A 22,270-nucleotide genomic window follows, 5' to 3' on the forward strand; every position below is an offset into this window, starting at 1 on the left:
TTTGTCTGCTGTGCCTTCTGTCTGCTCTGTCTTTGAACATGTCCCATTTCTGTAGGGTTTATTTCCACTCTCTGTGTAAGCTCCTGGAGGGCAGAGGCCATAATCTTCCCAGCATTGTGTCTGGTTCTTCAACCTTCACGAATATTTGAGCTCGCGAGAAGTTTTGATGGCTTGGGCATGTGAAGTGGCGGATGCATCTTCGTAGGCTCTGCCAGGCTTTGGGGATGGGGATCCTTGGTTGGACACTTCCATTTTGTTACAGGAGGCTGATGACCTTGAATAATTGTGCCTCGATGAAACTGGAGGTTCATTTTCAAAGCAAGCAGGTGAGTCATGGCAAAGGGTGGGTCTGTGGTCTTGTGGTGCCATAAGGAAACCCAGGGCATACATAAACCATTTGTAAAACTAGCTCCAGTATCCCAGGAGTCTGAGATATCCAGAGCAGTGCCCTTCCCCAGCTAGGGGTAGAGATGGAGGAGATCTATGACCCCATTCTTTCCTGGGAACTCACTTTCTTGCTTTTTTTTTTTCTGGGGCTTTCTATACCAGAGTGCTGTAGTCAGGTAGGGCAGCCAAGTGACCAAAGCCCTGGGCTGTGAGACAGGAGGCCGGCCCATGGGGCCCGGTATCAGCTCTGCCACTGATTACTGAGGGACTTCAGGGAAACCTCTTCCCTTCTGGGCCTCAGTTTCCCCATTTTGCAAAGAAGGAGATGAACTAGAAAATCTCCAATTCCATCCAGCTCTGTTGTGATTCTAATCTAAGACTACAGCCTAGAGCTTGGGAAGGTCTGTCACTGACTTAATGTATGTCATTGACCTTGGGCAAGTGGCTTCTGGTTTGTAGGTTTGTTTCCCTATCTGTAAAATTGGAAGGGGGGTTAGATTAATTAGTTGACCATTACCATTACTATACATCTGGGCTCTGTCTGTGACTGCTGGCTTCCTCTGGCACTCCCCGAGCTAGCTCTCCCCACCTAGGCCATGTTCTCAGCCAGAAAGCAGGGCCCTTCACCTCAGAGTCCCCCAAGAGTTTGGAAGCAGAGAGTGGAGTACAAGCAAGGACTTGTGGCCTGGGCTTCTCTGACCTGACCCTGCAGTGCCTTTCCCAGAATGAAGACTCAGAAGAGGAAGAGCAGTGTACCATCAGTAGCCACTGGGGCTTCCAGCAGGAAAGTAAGTGCTGGTCTCCTATGGGGTCCTCTGATCTGTTGGCCCCACCGAGCCCTGGCCTGCCAGTGACCTCAAGCTGTGAGAGTGTCCTCACTGAGCTTAGCGCCACCTCTCTGCCAGTCATCACCGTGAGCCTACCACCTGAGCCAGCGGACTTGCCCTTGCCAGGCCGTGCCCCCAGCTCAAGTGACCGGCCCCTCCTCAGCCCCACCCAGGGCCAGGAGGGTCCCCAGGACAAAGCCAAGAAGCGCCATCGTAACCGTAGCTTCCTCAAGCACCTTGAGTCTCTGAGGCGGAAAGAAAAGAGTGGCAGCCAGCAAGCAGAGCCCGAGCGTAGTCCAGCCACCTCAGAGAAGGTCTCCAAAGCCTCATCATTCCGCAGTTGTCGTGGCTTCCTCTCAGCCGGATTTTACAGGGCCAAGAACTGGGCCGCCACCTCAGCCGGTGGCAGTGGTGCCAACACTCGGAAGGCCTGGGAGGCCTGGCCTGTGGCCTCATTCCGGCATCCTCAGAGGACACACCAGGGTGATTGCCTGGTGCACGTGCCTGGGGACCACAAACCAGGCACATTCCCTCGCTCCCTGTCCATTGAGAGCCTGTGTCCTGAGGACGGACACCGCCTGGCAGACTGGCAGCCAGGTAGGCGGTGGGGCTGTGAGGGGCGCCGGGGCTCCTGTGGCTCAACGGGCAGCCATGCCAGCACGTATGACAACTTGCCTGAGCTGTACCCGGCTGAGCCTGTAATGGTTGGGGCCGAGGCTGAAGATGAAGATGATGAGGAGAGTGGGGGCAGCTATGCTCACCTAGATGACATCCTCCAGCACGTGTGGGGGCTACAGCAACGAGTAGAGCTGTGGTCTCGGGCCATGTACCCAGACCTGGGACCTGGAGATGAGGAAGAGGAGGAGGCCGCTTCATCAGTAGAGATAGCCACAGTTGAGGTCAAATGCCAAGCTGAGGCTCTCAGCCGGATGGAGGTTCCGGCCCATGGAGAGTCCCCAGCCTGGGCCCAGGCTGAAGTCCAGCCAGCAGTCCTGGCTGCGGCTCAGGCTTCAGCTGAGGCTGAGCCATTGTCACAAGAAGAGGCTGAGGCCCCGGTCCCAGCCCCGGCCCTGGCCCCAGCCCAGGACAGTAAGCGGGAGGCACAATCAGGCGGGGAACCCACCTTTGCCTCTAGCCTGTCTGTGGAAGAAGGACACTCCATTTCTGACACTGTGGCCTCCTCCAGCGAACTTGACAGTAGTGGGAACTCCATGAATGAGGCTGAGGCTGCGGGGCCCCTGGCTGGACTCCAGGCATCAATGCCCCGTGAACGGCGCGATTCAGGTGTTGGGGCCTCACTTACCAGACCCTGCAGGTGAGAGTTTGAGTTGGGATGGGGTGGATGCAGGGTCTCCTGTTCTCTCTCTGTCTCTGAAGCTGATTTCTCAGTCATGATGCCCGGGGCTAAGTGCTTGGGGGCTGCGTTATCCCCTCACAGCCAGCTCAGGAGAGAGAGTACAGGACTTGGGAATCCAGAAATTTAGGTCCAGAACCTGCCTGTGCTGTGGCCTTGAGGAAATGATGCTCTCCTCTTTGGGCCTCAGTTTCCTCATCTGTAAAGTGAGGGAGGATGGAGGAGATGGTCTCTGGTCCCCAGCTTTGCCCATTCAGGGTTTCTTGGAGTAGCCCCTCCACGTTAGTCTTGGAATGGGCAGGGGGCTTCACTGCTTATTGGCACTAGATGGGCCTGAGCTCTGTGCCACTCTCCCCAAGAACTTCTTGGCCCCTAAGAAGCTGAGTCCAAGCTTTTTCCACTCTGGGGCCTCAGCAGCAGTGCTGAAAGTGGTCCCAGCTCCCTGCATTTTTTCTTTGGGGAGAAAAAAGGGGACCACAATAACACACACCTTTTCTAAGATTTAGCCAAACCTGCTCCTCTGGGCTTCTCCACCCCTCTCACCGCCCCCCCACCAGGAAGCTCCGCTGGCATAGCTTCCAGAACTCCCATCGGCCCAGCCTCAACTCAGAGTCGCTGGAGATCAACCGGCAGTTTGCAGGCCAGATCAACCTCCTGCACAAGGGCTCGCTGCTGCGGCTTACCGCCTTCATGGAGAAGTACACTGTGCCCCACAAGCAGGGCTGGGTCTGGTGAGTGGCTCCTGGGCCATGGAGAGTGGGGAACTGTTGACTCAGGTCCACGGCCCCAGGCAGGGTCAGCCCAGGAGGTGGGTGCAGGCAGGCAGGGCCCACAGGCCAGGGGACCAGTGTGATATGCCAGGAGGCTGGAGGGGCTTGGTGAGGCTGGGTATGGGGCAGAGGACCTGAGGTCCTCCAGCTGTATCTTCTCCATCCCAACCTCCGTGCTGCAACTAGTGAGATTGTCCTAAAATGCAGCTGTGGTTGTCACTCTCCAGATAAACACTTTTCTCTGGCTCCCCATTGTCCAGATTCCCTCCCACCGTGACTCCTTCCTGTTCTGGTCCCACACCGTCCTTCTGGCTCTTTAGCCTACCACTCCTAAGCAACCCCACCTTACAGACCAGTGGGACCAGTCATCCTTCCGTGAACGTGCTATGATCTTTTTCCTGCCTCTTTGCCTTTGTTTGTGCTGTGCTCTCTGCCTGGAATGCATTTTCCCCATTTCTCCTCTGGGACAATGCCTTCTTATCCCTCAAGAGCCTGCTGAGTTACCACGTCCTCTCTGAAGTCTTCCCTAACTCACTAGGTACAGTTCCCCTCCCTCAATGGGTCTTCCCCTCCCTCAATGGGTCTTCCCCTAAGTTCTTGGCCTCCTACTGGCCACATGAGTTGTTACTGCCTATTGACACAGTTATCTCCTTGGCCAGACTGAGAGCTCTCTGTGTTCCTCTGTGACTCCCTGGGGCTGGGCCCAAAGCAGGTGCTCAATGAGTGTTGACTCTGGGGCAGTGGTGTGTGCCTTACCCTCCTCACCCCACCTGATCCTGAGACTGCAGGCAGGGTCTCCAAACTGTGTTCCCCCTATCTGATCACTTGTCATTTTCCGATACAGGTCAATGCCCAAGTTTATGAGGAGGAACAAGACCCCAGATTACCGGGGACAGCACGTATTTGGGGTGCCACCTCTCATCCACGTGCAGCGCACGGGCCAGCCACTGCCACAGAGCATTCAGCAAGCCATGCGCTACTTGCGCAGCCAGTGCCTGGACCAAGTGAGCCCTCGTGGGGCAGCCTGCGGGGAGATGGTGCAGGGGTGGGATGGTGGTGGGCACTGGGCTGAAGGCTGAGGAGCTGGGGAGAGGAACTGCTCTGGCCTTCCCCCTCACTTGGGCTGGTCCACCAGAGGCCTTTGCTGTTCTCAGCAAGGACCAGAAAGGATGAAACTCCTTTCTACTGCTTAGGCCCAGCTCTGTGCTACCTTCTTTCTGGCCCAGGCTCTGTAGTCTTTATCTTCTGGGAGCCTGAATTTGCCTAGATCCACCTTTTCCTACTCATCTCCACAAAAGCATCCTTTCTCTTTTGTCCTGAAGCTGTAAAAATCCTTCTCTTTGGTTTTCCCATTTGTCTCCTACCCTGCCCCTCAGGAGGCCCGATAGGCTTTGAAGTCTCTGGGGTGGCCTAGGCTCCTGACACCCAGTCCAGGACTGGCCTCACAGTCTGCCTCCTACTCACGCATGTTTTCCTCACTCCCTCCCTCCCCTGCATGGACTAGGTAGGCATCTTCCGCAAGTCTGGGGTCAAGTCCAGGATCCAGAACCTGCGTCAAATGAATGAGACCTCGCCTGACAACGTCTGCTATGAGGGCCAGTCAGCCTACGACGTGGCTGACCTGCTAAAGCAGTATTTCCGGGACCTGCCTGAGCCCATCTTCACCAGCAAGCTCACCACCACTTTCCTCCAGATCTACCAGCGTGAGTCGCCCACTCCTACCCCCAACAACCTGCCCCATTCTCAACCTCCCTGAATCCCAGGCCTTGTGGAAGATAAACCTGGTGCAGGCACGTGTAGCTGGACCTGTGAGCTGATTGAAACAGTTACTATCTGGAGTTGGAAAGGCCCTTGCAGAGAGACCATTCTGCTTCCCCAAACCCATTATGTGGAAGGGCAGACTGAGGCCCTGAGGAAAGAAAGGGGAACTACCTAAGGTTACACTGTATGTTAGTAATAAAGCTAGATCAAGCACCCAGAGACCTCACAGAACTGACCTTTTCCCTTCCCTGTCACCGCTCCCCTTGGGACTGCTGTGCCTATTGCCCCCTTGGAAGCAGGAGGCTGGCTGCTAAGGCCTCTGGGGAAGTAAAGGAAGGCTCTTCTTCCATTGCTTCCTCACAGTCCTCCCCAAAGATCAGTGGTTGGCAGCAGCACAAGCCGCCACCTTGCTGCTCCCCGATGAGAACCGAGAGGTGCTACAGACCCTGCTCTACTTCTTAAGTGACATTGCCTCTGCCGAGGAAAACCAGATGACAGCAGGCAACCTGGCAGTGTGCCTGGCGCCCTCCATCTTCCACCTTAATGTCTCTAAGAAGGATAGCCCCTCTCCCAGGTGAAATGGGGCACGGCATGTCAGGGCCGGGCCGGGTCCAGACAGTTTGGGCCCCACTGGACTTTTGGCTTTTGATGGCTGGCACTGCTGTGTCTCGGCCTCACCACAAGGAGTGAGCCTGACTCCTCAGGGGCCCTGGGCTGGTGGGATGCTGTGGAGCAGGGCCTTCCAAAAGGCAGCAGGTTGTTTTGTGGCCAGGTTTGGCAAAGTGGCTTCCTGGCAGCTAGAAGGCAGCCTGTCTGCCATCTTGTCTTGTGCCCTTGTGCCATCTCTCCTCTCACCACCTCCTGCTCCATCTAGGATCAAGAGCAAACGCAGCCTCATTGGCAGGCCAGGCCCTAGGGACCTGAGTGACAACATGGCAGCCACCCAGGGCCTGTCGCACATGATCAGTGACTGCAAGAAACTTTTCCAGGTGAGTAACCCCAGGCCATGGCGCCTACTTACCAGATCTGGGGGAACCATCAGGCCTGACCTCGGTGCCCCAAGTCAGGGATAGGACCCAATTTGACACATACCCCTCAAGCTTATACCCCCAACTCTTCCTCCACAATGTTTCTCATCTACCTTGCTGTGGTAGCTGCACCTCTCCACTGCCACGTGAACCTGACAGACCCCATGGGGTCTCCTGCTCTCTGGAGCTGCAGCCCATTGTGTGTGTGCCCTCTCAGGTGCCCCAGGACATGGTGCTGCAGCTGTGCAGCTCCTACAGCGCAGCTGAGCTCAGCCCTCCCGGCCCAGCCCTGGCTGAGCTGCGTCAGGCCCAAGCTGCAGGGGTAAGCCTGAGCCTCTACATGGAAGAGAGTGTCCAGGACCTGCTGCGTGATGCTGCTGAGCGCTTCAAGGGCTGGATGAGTGTGCCAGGGCCCCAGCACACGGAGCTGGCTTGCAGGAAGGTGAGTGCCACACCACGGGTGGCTGCTATGGGGCTGGGAGAGCACGGTGCATGCAAGGGGAGTCAGGGAACCCAAAGGAAGGAGCCGGGGAGGAGCTGCCCCCCGAGTCTCGCTGTGCCTCGGCCTGGTCCTTGGAGAATGTCAGAGAGTCAAGAAAGTACCTTAAGGAATCAAGAACCAAATGAGACCAAGGGAACTCTCTCAGGAACCGCCTGCCAGAATGACCTTCCAAAAGCCCCATTCCAGATACGATGCTGCTTTGATAGCCTCAACTCCCATCTCTCCCTGCCCCTCAGTCCAGCTGAATCCTTGCATTTGCACCTTTGTGCGGTCCTGCTGCCTGGACTGCCCTGACCACAAGCATTACGTTTCTCGAGTCACCTTTAGCGACAACGGAATGTGTTCCTCCTCCATTCAGAACCTTCTGTCATGCCCCAGGATGGAGGGGATTTCTCTCTGTTCCCCTCTGGGCACTGGTCATGCTCTTTCTTGGACGTGGATTCTGAGTAAGATTGCAAGCCTGAAGTGCCCTGTGTAAAAAACCGTCATAACAAAACCTTCCATGTAGGATCAGGGTGAGTGGGAGTGCCTGGTACATACTAAAGGTTCTGTAAGTGCAGCTTTTGTTGTGCATGTGTTTTACTGCCTGTGCTAGATGGCGAGCTCCTTGACAATCACCATCTTCCTGCACCTCCAAGCACTGTGCCCATCGTGGTAGGGCCTGAGAGGCTTCTGAGAATGTGGGCCCCGTCATCTCTTTATGCTGTCTAACAGACTGAAAAGCAGACATCCAGAAAAGAGAGAGAGACGGCAGGGAGCATGGGAGCACTGTCTCAGTCTGGCTAGGATTAGCAGAGGAGCTCTGCAACCTACCCTATTAAGCCTCAGGCCCTGCAGTTTGAGGCCTGGACTTAGGGCTGGAGTCAGAGTTCTCCAGCCCTGACAGCTGCCCCCATCCCCACTCCTGTGGCTCACAGGCACCGGACGGGCACCCCCTGCGGCTATGGAAGGTGTCCACAGAGGTGGCAGCCCCCCCAGCTGTGGTGCTGCATCGTGTTCTCCGGGAGCGGGCCCTCTGGGATGAGGATCTGCTGCGGGCGCAGGTGCTGGAAGCCCTGATGCCGGGTGTGGAGCTGTACCACTATGTCACCGACAGCATGGCACCCCATCCCTGCCGCGACTTTGTGGTGCTTCGGTGAGGGGCCGCAGCTGCTACCCTCCTGTGCTTGGGGGGTGGAGAAGTGGGGTGGAAACCAGCACTAGGAATCTGAGCCTACGTGTCCCTTTTCCAATAGGATGTGGCGCTCTGACCTGCCTCGTGGGGGTTGCCTGCTTGTCTCCCAGTCCCTGGATCCTGAGCAACCTGTGCCAGAGTCGGGTGTGCGGGCCCTCATGCTCACGTCCCAGTACCTCATGGAGCCTTGCGGCTTGGGCCGCTCTCGGCTCACACACATCTGCCGGGCTGACCTCAGGTACCAGGCCTGGGACAGCCTGCTTGACCCCCTTGGCCTTGACCCCCTCGGCCTTGACCCCCTCCCCTGCCTCTGCCCCTACTTTCTGCCCCATGCTATTGATCCCTGGGGCTGGGGACAAGTCCTTTCTTCCTTCTCCCTGGTGAGGGCTCCAGGGAAAAACCCATCGTTCATGCCTGGTTTCTTCTACTTCCCTAGGGGCCGTTCTCCTGACTGGTACAACAAAGTCTTTGGGCACCTGTGTGCCATGGAAGTGGCAAAGATCCGGGACTCCTTCCCCACCCTGCAGACAGCGGGCCCTGAGACAAAGCTGTGAGCTTTGGGCTGGTCCCAGGGTGGCACCACCCAGGCCCCCTGGGCACCAAGGGATCGAGGGAGAATAAGAGCAGAGCAGCCCCCTGGGTGCCGCTGTCAGGAGCACAGCCAGGCCCAGGTGGCTCCAGCTGCCTGTCCTGTCCCCATTCCTAAAGCTCCTCTGCACATACATAGAGGGGAGAAAAAGAGAATTTAGGCAACTCCACTCCCCCTTCACCCCCAACCCTGTATTCTACTCTCCCGAAAAGAGAAGAGAATCGCATGAGTAGCAAGACTGCTGCCACCAGCCACCTGCCTGTGAGGCCGCCACTTGGCCTGAAGCCTCCACAGCTCCCCGCCTGCAGGGGCAAAGAGGTCGACAGCAGTGTGTGATCCCAGCTCTCTGCCAGACTGAGAGGGCAAGCCGTCTTGTTTGCTGCAAGGATGCTTTTGAGGTTGGACAGGAGGTTCTGGTCCTGCCTTTGGGGCCAGCGCTGGCCCTGAAGTGTCTTTTTCAGAGGAATTGGACTGGAGTGAATGGGCACAGGGGTGGAGCGCAGGGCAGCCCCAATCACCACGATCTGTTTCATTTGTGTAAATACGATGCTGAATTTTATGAGGCTGAGTTAAGAGTGGGCACTGACGGGCCCCTAATATGTGACATGACGATTTGGCATAGATTGGGATGTGAGAGTGGAGAACCTTCCTTTCTCAAGTCTTGAGATGCCAATGAAACCAGTTTTCCCTGACTTGGGTTTCACGCTTTATCTACCACCCCATGGGGTCCTGTGTAGCCTTTGGCCACGCACTGCCACTGCCCAGGCCAAGCAAAAGCAGGGTGTGGTTAAGAGACAAGGGTCTGTGTCATCATCCCTTTTGCTTATGGTAGTGGGCTAACATAACAGCCCCTTTCTCAAGCAGAGACCTGGCCCCTGGGCCAGCCAGATGGAAGGGCCTGTCTTAGCCAGCTGGAGCTTAAGCCAAACCTGTTCTGTCCCACCGGCCAGCCATCTTTGCTCACATGGAAATGCAAATGCCATTCAAAGGCCACTGGTGCTTTATTTTTCTATCTGCTAAGTAAACTGAAATGAGATGGGTCCCAACCACCACTGTAATTTTCCAGCCTATTTTATTTGTTACCTGTAAATACTGTACAGCTAATATATATATATGTGTGTGTGTGTGTGTGTGTGTATGTGTGTTTACAGAGATACACACACACATATGTATGTGTATATATACACACATATATGTATGTATATATATATACACACATATATGTGTGTATATATATATACACACATATATATACACACATATATATACACACGCATTTGCACAGACACACACATATATCAATTCTCATGAGTGTATTATAAACTCTGGCGGGGGCAAGGCTCTGGAAGGCCTAAGGGGCACTTCAGATGAGAATGGAGAGGTAGGGAGCCAAGTGCAGCAGGATCCCTCAGATCAATAAAGCATTACCAGAGATGCACTTTAACTGTGTGGCTGTCTTTGCTGAGAATGGGCTAGGGACTGGGGACTGGGGTTGTGACTGAGGCTTCAGTGTTAGGGCTCAGAGCATTGAGCATTCACCCCACCCTCTGCTGAGTCCTAGCTTACTGGCAGCAAGACTTGGGTGAATCCACAGGGGGAATGGGGAGGGCCTCAGCTCTTCTCTTGGAGAGGGATTTGCGGCCAGGCATGGTGGTGGGGGGTGGGGCAGAGAAGGGGTGGAAAGTTAGCCAGAACTTGGGCAGAAGCTGCAAACCCCATCTCATGACCTGGCCACAAGCATGACCTCAGGCATCCTAGGGAGAGATGAGCCTGGCTAAGCGGCCATTCCTTCCCCTTCTAAACAGCTTGAATGAAGAGTGAAGTCCCAGCCCCAGGAGGCTTAGGGGGCCCTGTGCCACCTGTAAGCCAACCTAAGAGGTCGGAGTGCCTTAAGGCAGCCTCTGGTCTGGCTCCAGTGACCAGCAAAGCCCAGGGGGCTAGAGAGACCCTCTCATCTGGACTTCCCCAAAGGAAGGGGCTTTCCTCTACCATGTTATATGGCCATAAAATTCCCAGGCTCCAAAGAACAGCTAGAGAAAGTCCAGGCTTTGGACGTTTGCATCCCTGAAGTGCTGTCAGTAGCCTGGGCAGGCAAGCCCTGCTCTCTGGGTACCTCAACCTCCTCATGGGTCAAACGAGGCCAGTCGTACCTTGCCACAAGCCTGTCTCAGCAAGTGTTCAGGTTGCACCACCCAAGTCTGCACTCCGACCCGGCCTGAACAGTGAGGTGCCTGTCCAGTCCCGCTGCTCTGTCACCTCCTTCCATTCTCTCTTGGGTTCAGTTGTCCCTACATGCCTTGGTCTTTCTTCACTGCTGCCACCTGGGGGTCTTGGCTAGCCCTGGAAGTGAGTGTGGTAGAGCAGAGGACCCAGTCAGCCCCTTGCCTTTGGGAAAACTAAATGGAGGCGCCTTGTGTGTGAGTATGGGCTGGGAGATCACTCTGGTGGTGCTGGGCTTAAGGGACACCAGTGTGGTTTTCTGGCCAGTAGTTCTTAAGGAAGGCATCGGAGTCTTCTGGCCCAAGCACTGCTCACCTTCTCTTGGAAGGAGGTTGGTGGTAGGGTACAGAGAATGGGACTCAGCACTCAGGTGATGGTTGCTAGGAGATGGATAAAGAGGAGGGAGGCTCTTGGAAGGGCCAGAGAGTTCCCCAAACCTTGCAGCTCTGGACTCTGCTACCCTGACCCAGTGGCCCAGTGTCTGGCATTATGGAAGAGATAGCTCCAAGTAGGAGAGCTTCTGTTGGGCCTTAACGTCGTCCTGTGTGAAACAGGGCTCCCATCCCTCATCTCTGCCTACTCCACTGTGCCTCTAGATGTTGGAATGAGTTTCATGATGAGGCTGCCCAGGCTTCTCGTTCCCACCCACAAAGCAAGCACCTCCCCTGGCCATTTCTAGCCCCGAGTCTTGTACCTCTGCCCACCCCGAGTAGGCTTCATTTCCCTGGTGCCAGAGAACATGCCTTCAAATTCCCAGCCCTGCTGCCCATAGTCTACTCTTGTGCTTTCCCTGACCCACTGCCTCAAAGAAACCAGGCCGCAGGGGAATCCTGCATAGAAATCTAACAATCCGCCTGTGAGCTTTGATTATTGTCTCCTAGTCTCCAGTGCCCTGTTGCCAGAGTGGCTGATGGTAGATGGTGGTCAGACCCAGGCTCAAATCTAGCTATATCATTTCCTGGCTGTGTGACCTTAAGTGGCACATTTAACATTTCTGATTTCCCTCTCAGAAAATAAGGGTAAGAATCATTTATATCTTGTAAGGTTGTTATCAAGGTTAAATGAGCCAATAGTTGTGAATGTGGTTGCACAGTGCCTTGCACATAGCAGACATCAAAATATGGTAGCCCCCCTCCTGCCCTGTGTCTTTCCTGCCAGTGAGACTCCATAGGGAGAACTTGGTCCCCTCATCTGGGATCTCCAGCTCCAAGATAGTGAGGAGTGGGTGGGCTCTTCTCCCATCAGGACAAAGATGAGCAGCCAGCATCTGCCCGTTGTCAGTGAAGACAATGAAGAAGCATGTTGCAGTGGAGACTTCATGGGGGGACGGCACCATGCAAGTGGGCCCCAGTGGTGTGGATGGAGCAGAACATACTGGTATAGGCAAAGATGATGGCAATGACGGCCAGGAGCTTTACATCTATTCGTAACAAAGCTTCGGAGCTCCTTGCTCAAGGCCTGGGGGGGTGGGGGGGCAGTGGTAAAGAAAAAGCCCAGGGCAGTCTGGCATGGAGACACACGGGATGGGGCTGGGGCTATGGAAATCCAGGGAACTTCAATAGCTTGTGGCCCTCACTCAGGGATGGAGAGGAGTCAGCAATCAGGTCCATCAACAGGGCAGGCAAACAGTAGAACTCAGAGATGGGCATGGGGACTCCATTGCACGAAGCTGCAGCCAATAGGGAAAAAAAGTCTCAGAAAGTGGCTTGGGGCTGGCAACCAATGCAATGCTTTCTGGGGAGAGAGTCACTCATGAGCCAATTGGTAGCAAGGTCTGAATATTAGCTACCCACCAGGTGCCAAGGAGGGAATCAGAGCAACACTTTCCCCTTCATCAGGGCCAGATAAACTGGTCAGGAAGCTGGCAGCTTGGCCCCTGCCCATTATGTCCCCATCTTCACTCAAGAAGCTGATAGCGTGGAATAGCCCCGGGCAGCTGAACTTGCACGTGCATCAAGCTGGAGAGGAAAGCAGATGCCATTGTTGCCATGGCAGTTGCCCAAGGGGTCACAGCACCAATGGAACAGAATAGAAAATGCAGAAACAAATCCACACACATACAGTGAACTCATTTTTGACAAAGGTACCAAGCACATACACTGGGGAAAAGACAGTTTCTTCAATAAATGATGCTGGGAAAACTGGATCTCCATATGCAGAATGAAATGAGACCCCTATCTCTCTCCATATACAAAAGTCAAATCAAAATGGATTAAAGACTGAAATCTAAGGTCTCAAACTGTGAAACTACTACAAGGAAACATTGGGGAAATTCTCCAGGACATTGGTCTGGGCAAAGATTTCCTCAGTAATACCCCACAAGCCCAGGTAACCAAAGCAAATAACTAAAGCAAAAATGGACAAATGGGATCACATCAAGTTAAAAAGCTTCTGCACAGCAAAGGAAACAATCAACAAAGTGAAAACACAACCGACAGAATGGGAGAAAATATTTTCAAACTACCCATCTGACAAGGGATTAATAAGCAGAGTATATAAAGAGCCCAAACAAATCTATAGGAAAAAAAAACTAATCAAAATGGGCAAAAGATTTGAATACACATTTCTCAAAAGTAGACATACGAATGGCAAACAGGCATATGAAAACGTGCTCATCGTCACTAATCATCAGAGAAATGCAAATCAAAACTAGAATGAGATATCATCTCACCCCAATTAAAATGGCTTATATATAAAAGGCAATAACAAATTCTGGTGATGATGAGGAGAAAAGGGAACCCTCGTACACTGTCGGTGGGAATGTAATTAAGTACAACCACTATGGAGAGCAGTTTAGAGGTTCCTCAAAAAACTAAAAATAGAGCTACCATATGATCCCACAATCCTCCTGCTAGGTATATACCCAAAAGAAAGGAAATCAGTATATTGAAGAGATATATGGACTCCCGTATTTGCTGCAACACTGTTTACAACAGCTAAGATTTGGAAGCAACCTAAGTGTCCATCAACAGATGAATAGATAAAGAAATGTGCTACCTATACACAATGGAGTACTATTCAGCCATAAAAAAGGATGAGATCCAGTCACTTGCAACAACTTGGATGGGACTGGAGATCATTATGTTAAGTGAAATAAGCCAGGCACAGAAAGACAAACATCAAATGTTCTCACTTATTTGTGGGATCTAAAAATCAAAACAATTGAACTCATGGATATAAGGAGTAGAAAGATGGTTACCATTACCAGAAGTTGGGAAGGGTAGTAAGGGGGTGGATGGGGGGAGGTAGAGATGGCTAATGGGTACCAAAAAAAATAGAGTGAATAAGACCTCTATTTGGTAACACAACATGGTGACTATAGTCAGTAACAACTAAATTGTACATTTAAAAATAACTAAAAGAGTATAATTGGATTGTTTGTAACACAAAGGATCAAAGCTTGAGGTGATGGATACCCCATTTATCCTCATGCAATTACTATGCATTGCATGCCTGTATCAAAACATCTCAATTACCGCATAAATATATATACCTACTATGTATCTATAAAAGTTTAAAAAAATTTTTAAAGAATGTTTTTGTTTGTTTTATTGATGGGATCACTTAAAATCTGGGGTTGGTGGGGAGAGAGCAAAATTCAAAGGGGACCTTGGGGATTCATTACATGAAACAACCAGAATTTGTTATCTGGGGCAGTTGAAGGCACCGGACATAAAAACCTGCTTTCCCTTAGGCATTTGAAAATTTTTTAAAAAAATAGCTTGCAGACCACTACCTTTGCCACATCTCAGGAATCAGGAAGCCCAGGTTAGGATCCATCACATCAGGAGAGTATAGGATGGGCTCTGGAGCCAGACTGCCTGGATTCAAATTCAGCACCATCACTTACTATCTCTGTAACTCTGTCATCTTCTCAAGGAGTCATGTAGCTAGTAACCCAGGTGGCCATATAGCTAGTTACCCAGTCTGCCTCGTACCAGAGTGTGTGCTCCTAACTCCTCCAGTGGGCCTCAAACTTCAGTGAGTATCAGCATCACCCCAGTGGACTGTCAAAACATGGGCTGCTAGGCCCCACACCCAGAGTTTCTGATTCAACCGGTCTGGGGAGAAGCCTGAGAATTTGCATTTCTGGCAAGATGTCAGGTGATGGTGATGCTGCTGGTTCAGGCATCACACTTTGAAAACCAGTGACCTATAGAGTGAGGAGGTTGATTTTGATGACATAAATTTCACTCAACTGAATTCAAATCAGAAGATGTTTGAACTCCCCCTCAGTCCCTGCAGACCAGGGACTCAGGGCTCAAAGGCATTACCACTTTCTATTATAGCTGCATGGCTTACTTACACTCCCTGAACTTCAGTTTTCTTATCTTTAAAATGGGAATAATACTACCTTATAAGGAGGTTATGAGTAGTCAACTTGATTGTTTCTAGCATTTGGTGGGTACTTTCAAAGTGGCAAATCACCTGCTGTTTGTCTTGTTAGTAATACTGCACATCTTCTTTTGTTACACAGTACAGAGCCCACTGCTAGGTTTAGGCAGAGATGAGCTCGGGAAGGAGGGTCTGTGGAAGAGGACAGAAAGGTTGCCTGCTCTTCCATACCCTCCTCTGGCTCCAAGCTATATCACTACTTGGTCTCTGACTTTAAGGCTCTTCCCCTCTGAGACTCTCCTTTCAAGATCTTCCACTGCTCACACCCTGATGGCTTGTGTTTCATTTTAACAATGCTGTCAATTCTCTTCCTGAAAACTGCAGGAATCTCAAACTGAAATTCCTGTGGGAACCAGGCAGTTAGCACAGATAAGCAAAGCATACTGGGTAAAGACCATAATGATTGCAGAGTTTGTACCCCATCTAAAGAGGGCAGCAGCTATTCCCTTCTCATCCATTATGGACAGGCGGGAATGTGGGTCCAGATATGGATAGCTACATCTTCTGATTTTTCCAGGGAATCCAGAAATCCAGATTTGTTTTTTTGTTTGTTTGTTTTTTGTTTTTGTTTTTGTTTTTGAGATAGGGTCTGGCCCTGTCACCCAGGCTGGAGTGCAGTGGTATGATCTCGATTCACTGCAACCGTTGCCTCCTAGGCTCAGGTGATCCTCCCACCTCAGCCTCCTGTAGCTAGGACTACAGGTTCGCACCACCACACCCAGCTAATTTTTGTATTTTTTGTAGAAATGGGATTTCACCATGTTTCCCAGGATAGCCTCGAATTCCTGAGCTCAAGCAATCTTCTCACCTTGGCCTCTCAAATTGCTGGGACTATAGGCATGAACGACCACGTTTGCCCAAATCGAGATTTTTATGTGAAATCTACCCTTTTAAAATATTGGTGGCCAGGTGTGGTGGCTCACGCCTGTAATATCAGCAGTTTGGGAGGCTGAAGTGGGAGGATTGCTTGAGACCAGGAGTTCAAGACCAGACTGGGCAACACAGTGAGACTCCGTCTCCACAAAAAAAAAAAAAAAAAAAAAAAATTAGCTGGGTATGGTGGCATGTGCCTGTAGTCCCAGCTACTCAGGAGGCTGAGGTGAGATAATCGTTTGAGCCTGGGAGTAGGATCACATTACTGCACTCCAGCCGGGAAAAGAGAAAGAGATCCTGTCTCTGAAAAAAATAAAGATTAAAAAAAAATGTTGGTGACAAAATTTTAACATAACATGCAACAGGCTCAACATGCACACATGAATAGCCCACTGGTTTGCACCCTCTACTCTAGAACAACGTTTGCAAAATGTGACTTTCCCTCCAGGGTTATGGCCAGGGATCCCATCACTTTTGGGCTCAGTTCCTGTATAGGCCAGCCCCTCCCCACCCCAGTGCTGCCCTGTCATCACAGCATAGGCACTGAAGACCATGGCATGTGGGCTGTGCTCGGACAGAAAGCAGGTGTGCATGCACACCTGAGAAAGGTTCCCAGGTAGGTAGCTGTATAATTCTGCTTTCACACTGCTGTAACGATATACCTGAGACTGGGTAATTTATAAAGACTCACAGTTCCTCATGGCTGGAGAGGCCTCAGGAAACTTATAATCATGGCAGAAGGGGAAAGCGCATCTACAATCACGGCAGAAGGGGAAGACACATGTCTTACATGGCAGGTGAGAGAGAACAGGGAAAACTGTCTTATAAAACCATCATATCTCACGAGAATTCACTCACTATCACAAGAACAGCATGGGGGAAACTGCCTCCATGATCAAATCACCTCCCACCAGGTCTCTCCCTAAATACCTGGGGATTACAATTCAGGATGAAATTTGGGTGGGGACACAAAGCCTAACTATATCAGTGGCACAGGCGATAACCCAGACACAGATGTGAAGCAGCAGGTTCTCAAAGGAAGAGATGCTGTCTATGTTGGGCTTGCCGTTGTGCACACTTTTGGAAGCACTAGAAGAAATTGTTGGGATCAAGAAAGCCCTTGTGAGAGTTGGCGCTAGAGCGTGGAGGGGAAGCATCAACCCCAAAACAGCCAGGCCCTGGCAGGGCCCACAAGGGGGCACTGCTGCTCTGTGTGGGAAGATGGGCCACAGGCATCAGGAAGCTACTGGGACTCAACCCCAGCATCTGCCCCCACCTCCAAGTCTTCTCAGTGTTCCCCAGTTTCTGCCCCTTTTCCTTCACAGGGTCTTCCAGGTGTTGTTCCTTTCCCTGTTCCCTCAGCTTCCCCACCCCTCAGATCTTGCCATTCTCCATTACAGAGCCCTAAAAATTCTGTCTCCTTTCCTCCTCCCACTGGTCCCTTGGGGTGGGAGAATTTCTTTCCAAGTTGAGATTCACTATCTAGTTCATCTCCTGATTGAACAAATGAAGACGGGGTGTGGCCAGGTACAGTGGCTCACTCCTGTAATCCCAACGCTTTGGGAGGCAAGAGGCTCACTTGAGCCTAGGAGTTTGAGACCAGCTTGGGCAACAAAGTGAGACTCCATCTCTACAAAATATAAAATAAATTAGACAGGCATGGTGGTGGGCACCCGTAGTCCTAGCTACTGAGGTTAAGGCTGCAGTGAACCATGATTGCACCACTGTATTCTGGCCTGGGTGACAGAGTGACACCCTGTCTCAAAAAAAAAAAAAAAAGAAAAAGAGAGAGAGAAAAGAAAGAAAGAAAGAAAAGAAACAAGATGTAGACCATCAGTAAGACCTGTCCAAGGTCACTAGGAGGGAAGAGGCAGTTCTGGGATGGAACCCAGGTCTGTTGGGATCCAAGACTATCCTTTCTAATGGGCCAGTTATTGGTTCAACAAATATTTACTGAGTGTTTATTATGTGCTAGGCACTGTTATAGATACCAGGGACAGAGCAGTGAACAAAATAAATAAGAATCCTTACCCTCATTGAGCTGGCATTCTAGAGGGAGGAGCAAACATAATTCAATGACATATGTGTTTCAAGGTGACAAGTGCTTTAGAAAAAAATTAAGCAGGGAAGGGGGATTGGGAGTGCTCTCTGTCATTTTAATAGGGTGATTATAGAGAAAGTGACATTTGACAGAGGTGAAGTAGGTGAAGACATGAGCTGTGTGAAGACAGTGTGAAGACAGAAGTCAGGCCTTGGAGAGCCAGATATAAAGAAGACCATCCTAGTGAACAGGAACTGGGAGGCAGTGCTCAACTGCCAGGAAGAAGTCAGCCTCAATAAAACTAGCATAGGCCAAGGGTGGTGGTTCATGCCTGTAATCACAACGATTTGGGAGACTGGGGCAGGAAGATCACCGGAGTCCAGGAATTTGAGACCATCCTGTGCAGCATAGTGAGACCCCGTCTCTAAAAAAAAATTTTTTTTTTAATTAGCTACATGCGGTGCACACACCCATAGTCCTAGCTACTTGGAGGCTGAGGAGAGAAGATTGTTTGAGTCCAGGAGTTCGAGGATGCAGTGAGCTATAACTGTCCCACTACACTCCAATCTGTTTCTATTTTATTTTACTTTATTTTATTTTATTTTATTTTATTTATTTTATTTTTTTTTGAGACAGTCTCACTCTGTCACCCAGGCTAGAGTGCAGTGGCACGATCTTGGCTCGCTACGACCTCAGCTCCCCGGCTTCAAACGATTCTCCTGCCTCAGCCTCCTGAGTAGCTGGGATTACAGGCATGAGCCACCGTGCCCGGCTAATTTTTGTATTTTTAGTAGAGACAGGTTTTTGCCATGTTGGCCAGGCTGGTCTAGAACTCCTGACTTTAGGTGATTCCCCCTCCTTAGCCTCCCAAAGTGCTAGGATTATAGGTATGAGCCACTGCGCCTGCCCAGCCTGTTTCTATTTTTAATAAAAAAACTGGAGCAATTTACACAGGTGCACAACATGGATGAAACCTTCGTGTCCTTCCAACACACTCAGTGTGAGGCATGTGAATAGAGCTGCAAATGGATTGTCTTATCTGACTCCAAAGTTTGCTATAATATTTAATCCAGCTCCTGGTCTTCTGGGAAGTGTGATGAGGTCCCATGGGTGGGATGGAAATAGGGAAGGCAGGTTAGAGGGCAGAAGACTGGATGTAGAAGTCATAGCCAGAGCAATCAGGCAAGAGAAAGAAATAAAGAGCATCCAAATTGGAAAAGAGGAAGTCAAACTATCTCTGTTTGCTGATAATATGATCTTATACCTAGAAAACCCTAAAGACTCTTCCAAAAGACTCCTAGATTTGATAAATGAATTCAGTAAACTCTCAGGTTACAAAATCAATGTATACAAACCAGTAGCACTGCTATACACCAACAATGACCAAGCTGAGAGTCAATTTAAGAACCAAAGCTACAAAAAAATACCTAGAAATATATTAACTAATGAAGTGAAAGATCTCTACAAGAACTACAAAACACAACTGAAAGAAATCATAGATGACAAGAACAAATGGAAATACATCCTATGCTCATGGATTGGAAGAATCAATATAGTGAAAATGACTATACTGCCCAAAGCAATCTACAGATTGTAATTCCTATCAAAATATAATACCAACATCATTTTTCACATAATTAGAAAAAACGATCCTAAAATTCATATGGGATCAGAAAAGAGCCCAAATAGCCAAAGCAATGCTAAACAAACAATAAATCTGGAGGTATCAGAGTACTAGACTTCAAATTATGCTACAAGGCTATAGTAACAAAAACAGCATTGTACTGGCATAAAAGCAGTTACATAGATCAATGGAATAGAACAGAGAAAGAAGAAAAAAAGCCAAATACTTATAACCAACTGATCTTTGACAAAGCATACAAAAACATAAATTGGGGAAAGGACACCATATTCAATAAATGTTGCTGGGAAACCTGGCAAGCCACATGTAGAAGAATGAAGCTGGATCCTTATCTCCCATCTTATACAAAAATCAACTCAAGATGGATCAAGGATTTCAATCTGACCTGAAACCATAAGTATTCTAGAAGAAAACCTAGGAAAAACTCTTCTTGACATTGGCTTAGGCAAAGAATTTGTGACGAAGACCCCCAATGCAAATGTAACAAAAACAAAAATAAATAAATGGGACCTATTAAACTACAAAGTTTCTGCACAGCAAAAGAAATAATCATCAGAGTAAACAGACAACCCACAGAATGGGAGAAAATATTTGCAAACTGTGTATCTGACAAAGGACTAGTATCCCGAATCTACAAGAAACTCAACCAAATCAGCAAGAAAAATAATCCCATTAAAATGTGGGCAAAGGACATAAATAAAGATTTCTCAAAAAAAGATATACAAATGACCAACAAACATATTTTAAAAGTTCTATGTTACTAATAATCAGGGGAATGCAAGTTCAAACCACAATGAGATAACACCTTACGCCTGCAAGAATGGCCATTATTAAAAAGACCAAAAAAAAAAAGCAGATGTTGGAGTGGATGTGGTGAAAAAGGAGTATTTATACACTGCTGGTGGGAAGGTACACTAGTACAACCTCTGTGGAAAACAGTATGGAGATTTCTCAAAGAGCTAATAGTAGGTCTACCATTCAATCCAGCAATTCCACTACTGGCTATCTACCCAAAGGAAAAGAAGTCATTATATCAAAAAGACACCTGCACATGTATGTATATCACAGCAGAATTCACAATTGCAAAGATATGGAACCAACCTAAACGCCTACCAACCAATGAATAGATAAAGAAAAGTAAAAGTGTATATATAATGGAATACTATGCAACCATAAAAATGAATGAAATAAATTCTTTCGCGGCAACTTGGATAGAACTGGAGGTCGTTATTCCAAGTGAAGTAACTCAGGAATGGAAAATCAAATGCCACATGTTCTCACTTATAAGTGGGAGCTAAGCTATGGGTATGCAAAGGCATATAGATTGGTAAAATAGACACTGGAGACTCAGAGATAGGGAGAGTGGGATGGGTGAGCAATGAGAAACCACCTATTGGGTGCAATGTACACCACTTGGGTGATGAGTGCACTAAAATCCTGGACTTCACCACTATACAATTCACCCATGTAACAAAAAAAATGTGTACTCTTGAAGCTATTGAAATAAAAAATTTTTTTTAAAAAAGAAGAGTGGGTGTTTGAAGAAAAGCAGGGCTTAGGGTGTGCACTCCCACTTTGGGTGTGTAACTATGTATATCATTTTATGCTTGGCATCCAAGGCTCTGTCTACCCTCTTGTCCCCCAGACCCCCATAGCCTCAGCCTCCACCATACTGGACACACCTACCTCTTCCCCAGCCCTGAAACATCCCAGGGGCCTCTTTGCACCCTAACTAATAAATTGTTTTTCACTTTACTTCCTCCTTGAGAATTTAGCCCCATGGCCATATCTTCTTTCTTGAACCCTTCCTTCCTCCACGCTCCAAGACCTTGTCTCAATTCTTTGATCACAGCTCCTTGGCCTTCTTTCCTTGCCCCCTGTCACTTCTCTTCTCCTTCAGCCTTGCCCCAACCTCAGGAATTCCTCAGAGTTCTTCTTTATTGTTCTCCCTGCTTCACCTTGCTCACTAAAGACTTTGTTGATAGTCATTGTTTCAGTTTTACGCCTCTGTGCTGATGCCTCCTACATCACTACCCAGAGTCTCCATCTCTTTGAGCTCAGGCCAGTATTTCCCACTACATGAGTGGGCAGTTCCGTCTGGAGGCCCCACATGCATATCAAGCTCAACAGACCCAAGCCAAGCTCATCCCACACACAATTTGCTCCCCTGCTCTGTCTCTGTGGGTGGTGCCCTTGTCTCCCCAGCTGCTCAGCTCAGATCCCCAAATCAACCATAACTCCTCAGTCCCTCTTGCCTTCCCCTACAACCTATGCATGCATGTTTCCATCCATTTTTCCATTCCACAAGTAATTATTGAATGTTTAGTATATGCCGGACTCTGTTGAGGTGCTGAGAATACAAGAGTGAACAAGACAGACAAGGCTCTTACCTTCTTTTCAAGCCCCCTCTAGTAGACAGATGAATTGGGGGAGGTATATGATAAATAAACACACATACAAGCTACCTTCCACTATTCCCACAGCTACGAAGGCAACAAAGCAGGATGAAGTAATAGTGACTGAGTGGTTATTCAATCAGGTGGTCACGGAGGCCTTCTCTGAGGAAGTAACATTTGAGCTAAGGCCTGAATGAGAAGAAGACATCAGCTATGCAAAGATCTAAATAGTGAGAATGTGCAATGGCCCTGGGGTAGGAACATGATTAGTATTTTCAAGGGTGAGCAGTCAGTGTGCTTGAAGTGCAGGG

At 49.7% G+C, this 22,270-nt stretch overlaps 1 protein-coding gene across 1 annotated transcript in view; it reads left to right on the forward strand.

Annotated features, from left to right (window-relative positions):
- The window catches only part of STARD8 (StAR related lipid transfer domain containing 8), a 32,207-nt gene extending 22,612 nt beyond the window's left edge, over nucleotides 1–9,595 (forward strand). The window contains exons 4-14 of the mRNA XM_032757109.2: nucleotides 263–326; nucleotides 1,112–2,529; nucleotides 3,126–3,299; nucleotides 4,183–4,342; nucleotides 4,843–5,041; nucleotides 5,463–5,673; nucleotides 5,974–6,088; nucleotides 6,345–6,569; nucleotides 7,547–7,764; nucleotides 7,865–8,041; nucleotides 8,240–9,595. Of these exons, the coding sequence (XP_032613000.1) occupies nucleotides 270–326; nucleotides 1,112–2,529; nucleotides 3,126–3,299; nucleotides 4,183–4,342; nucleotides 4,843–5,041; nucleotides 5,463–5,673; nucleotides 5,974–6,088; nucleotides 6,345–6,569; nucleotides 7,547–7,764; nucleotides 7,865–8,041; nucleotides 8,240–8,357 (3,072 nt within the window). The 5' untranslated portion in view covers nucleotides 263–269 and the 3' untranslated portion in view covers nucleotides 8,358–9,595. The remainder of the gene's footprint in view (nucleotides 1–262; nucleotides 327–1,111; nucleotides 2,530–3,125; nucleotides 3,300–4,182; nucleotides 4,343–4,842; nucleotides 5,042–5,462; nucleotides 5,674–5,973; nucleotides 6,089–6,344; nucleotides 6,570–7,546; nucleotides 7,765–7,864; nucleotides 8,042–8,239) is intronic.
- The last annotated feature ends 12,675 nt before the right edge of the window (nucleotides 9,596–22,270 follow it).

This window comes from Hylobates moloch, unplaced genomic scaffold (assembly GCF_009828535.3).
Source record: "Hylobates moloch isolate HMO894 unplaced genomic scaffold, HMol_V3 SCAFFOLD_7, whole genome shotgun sequence".
Lineage (NCBI taxonomy): Eukaryota > Metazoa > Chordata > Mammalia > Primates > Hylobatidae > Hylobates > Hylobates moloch.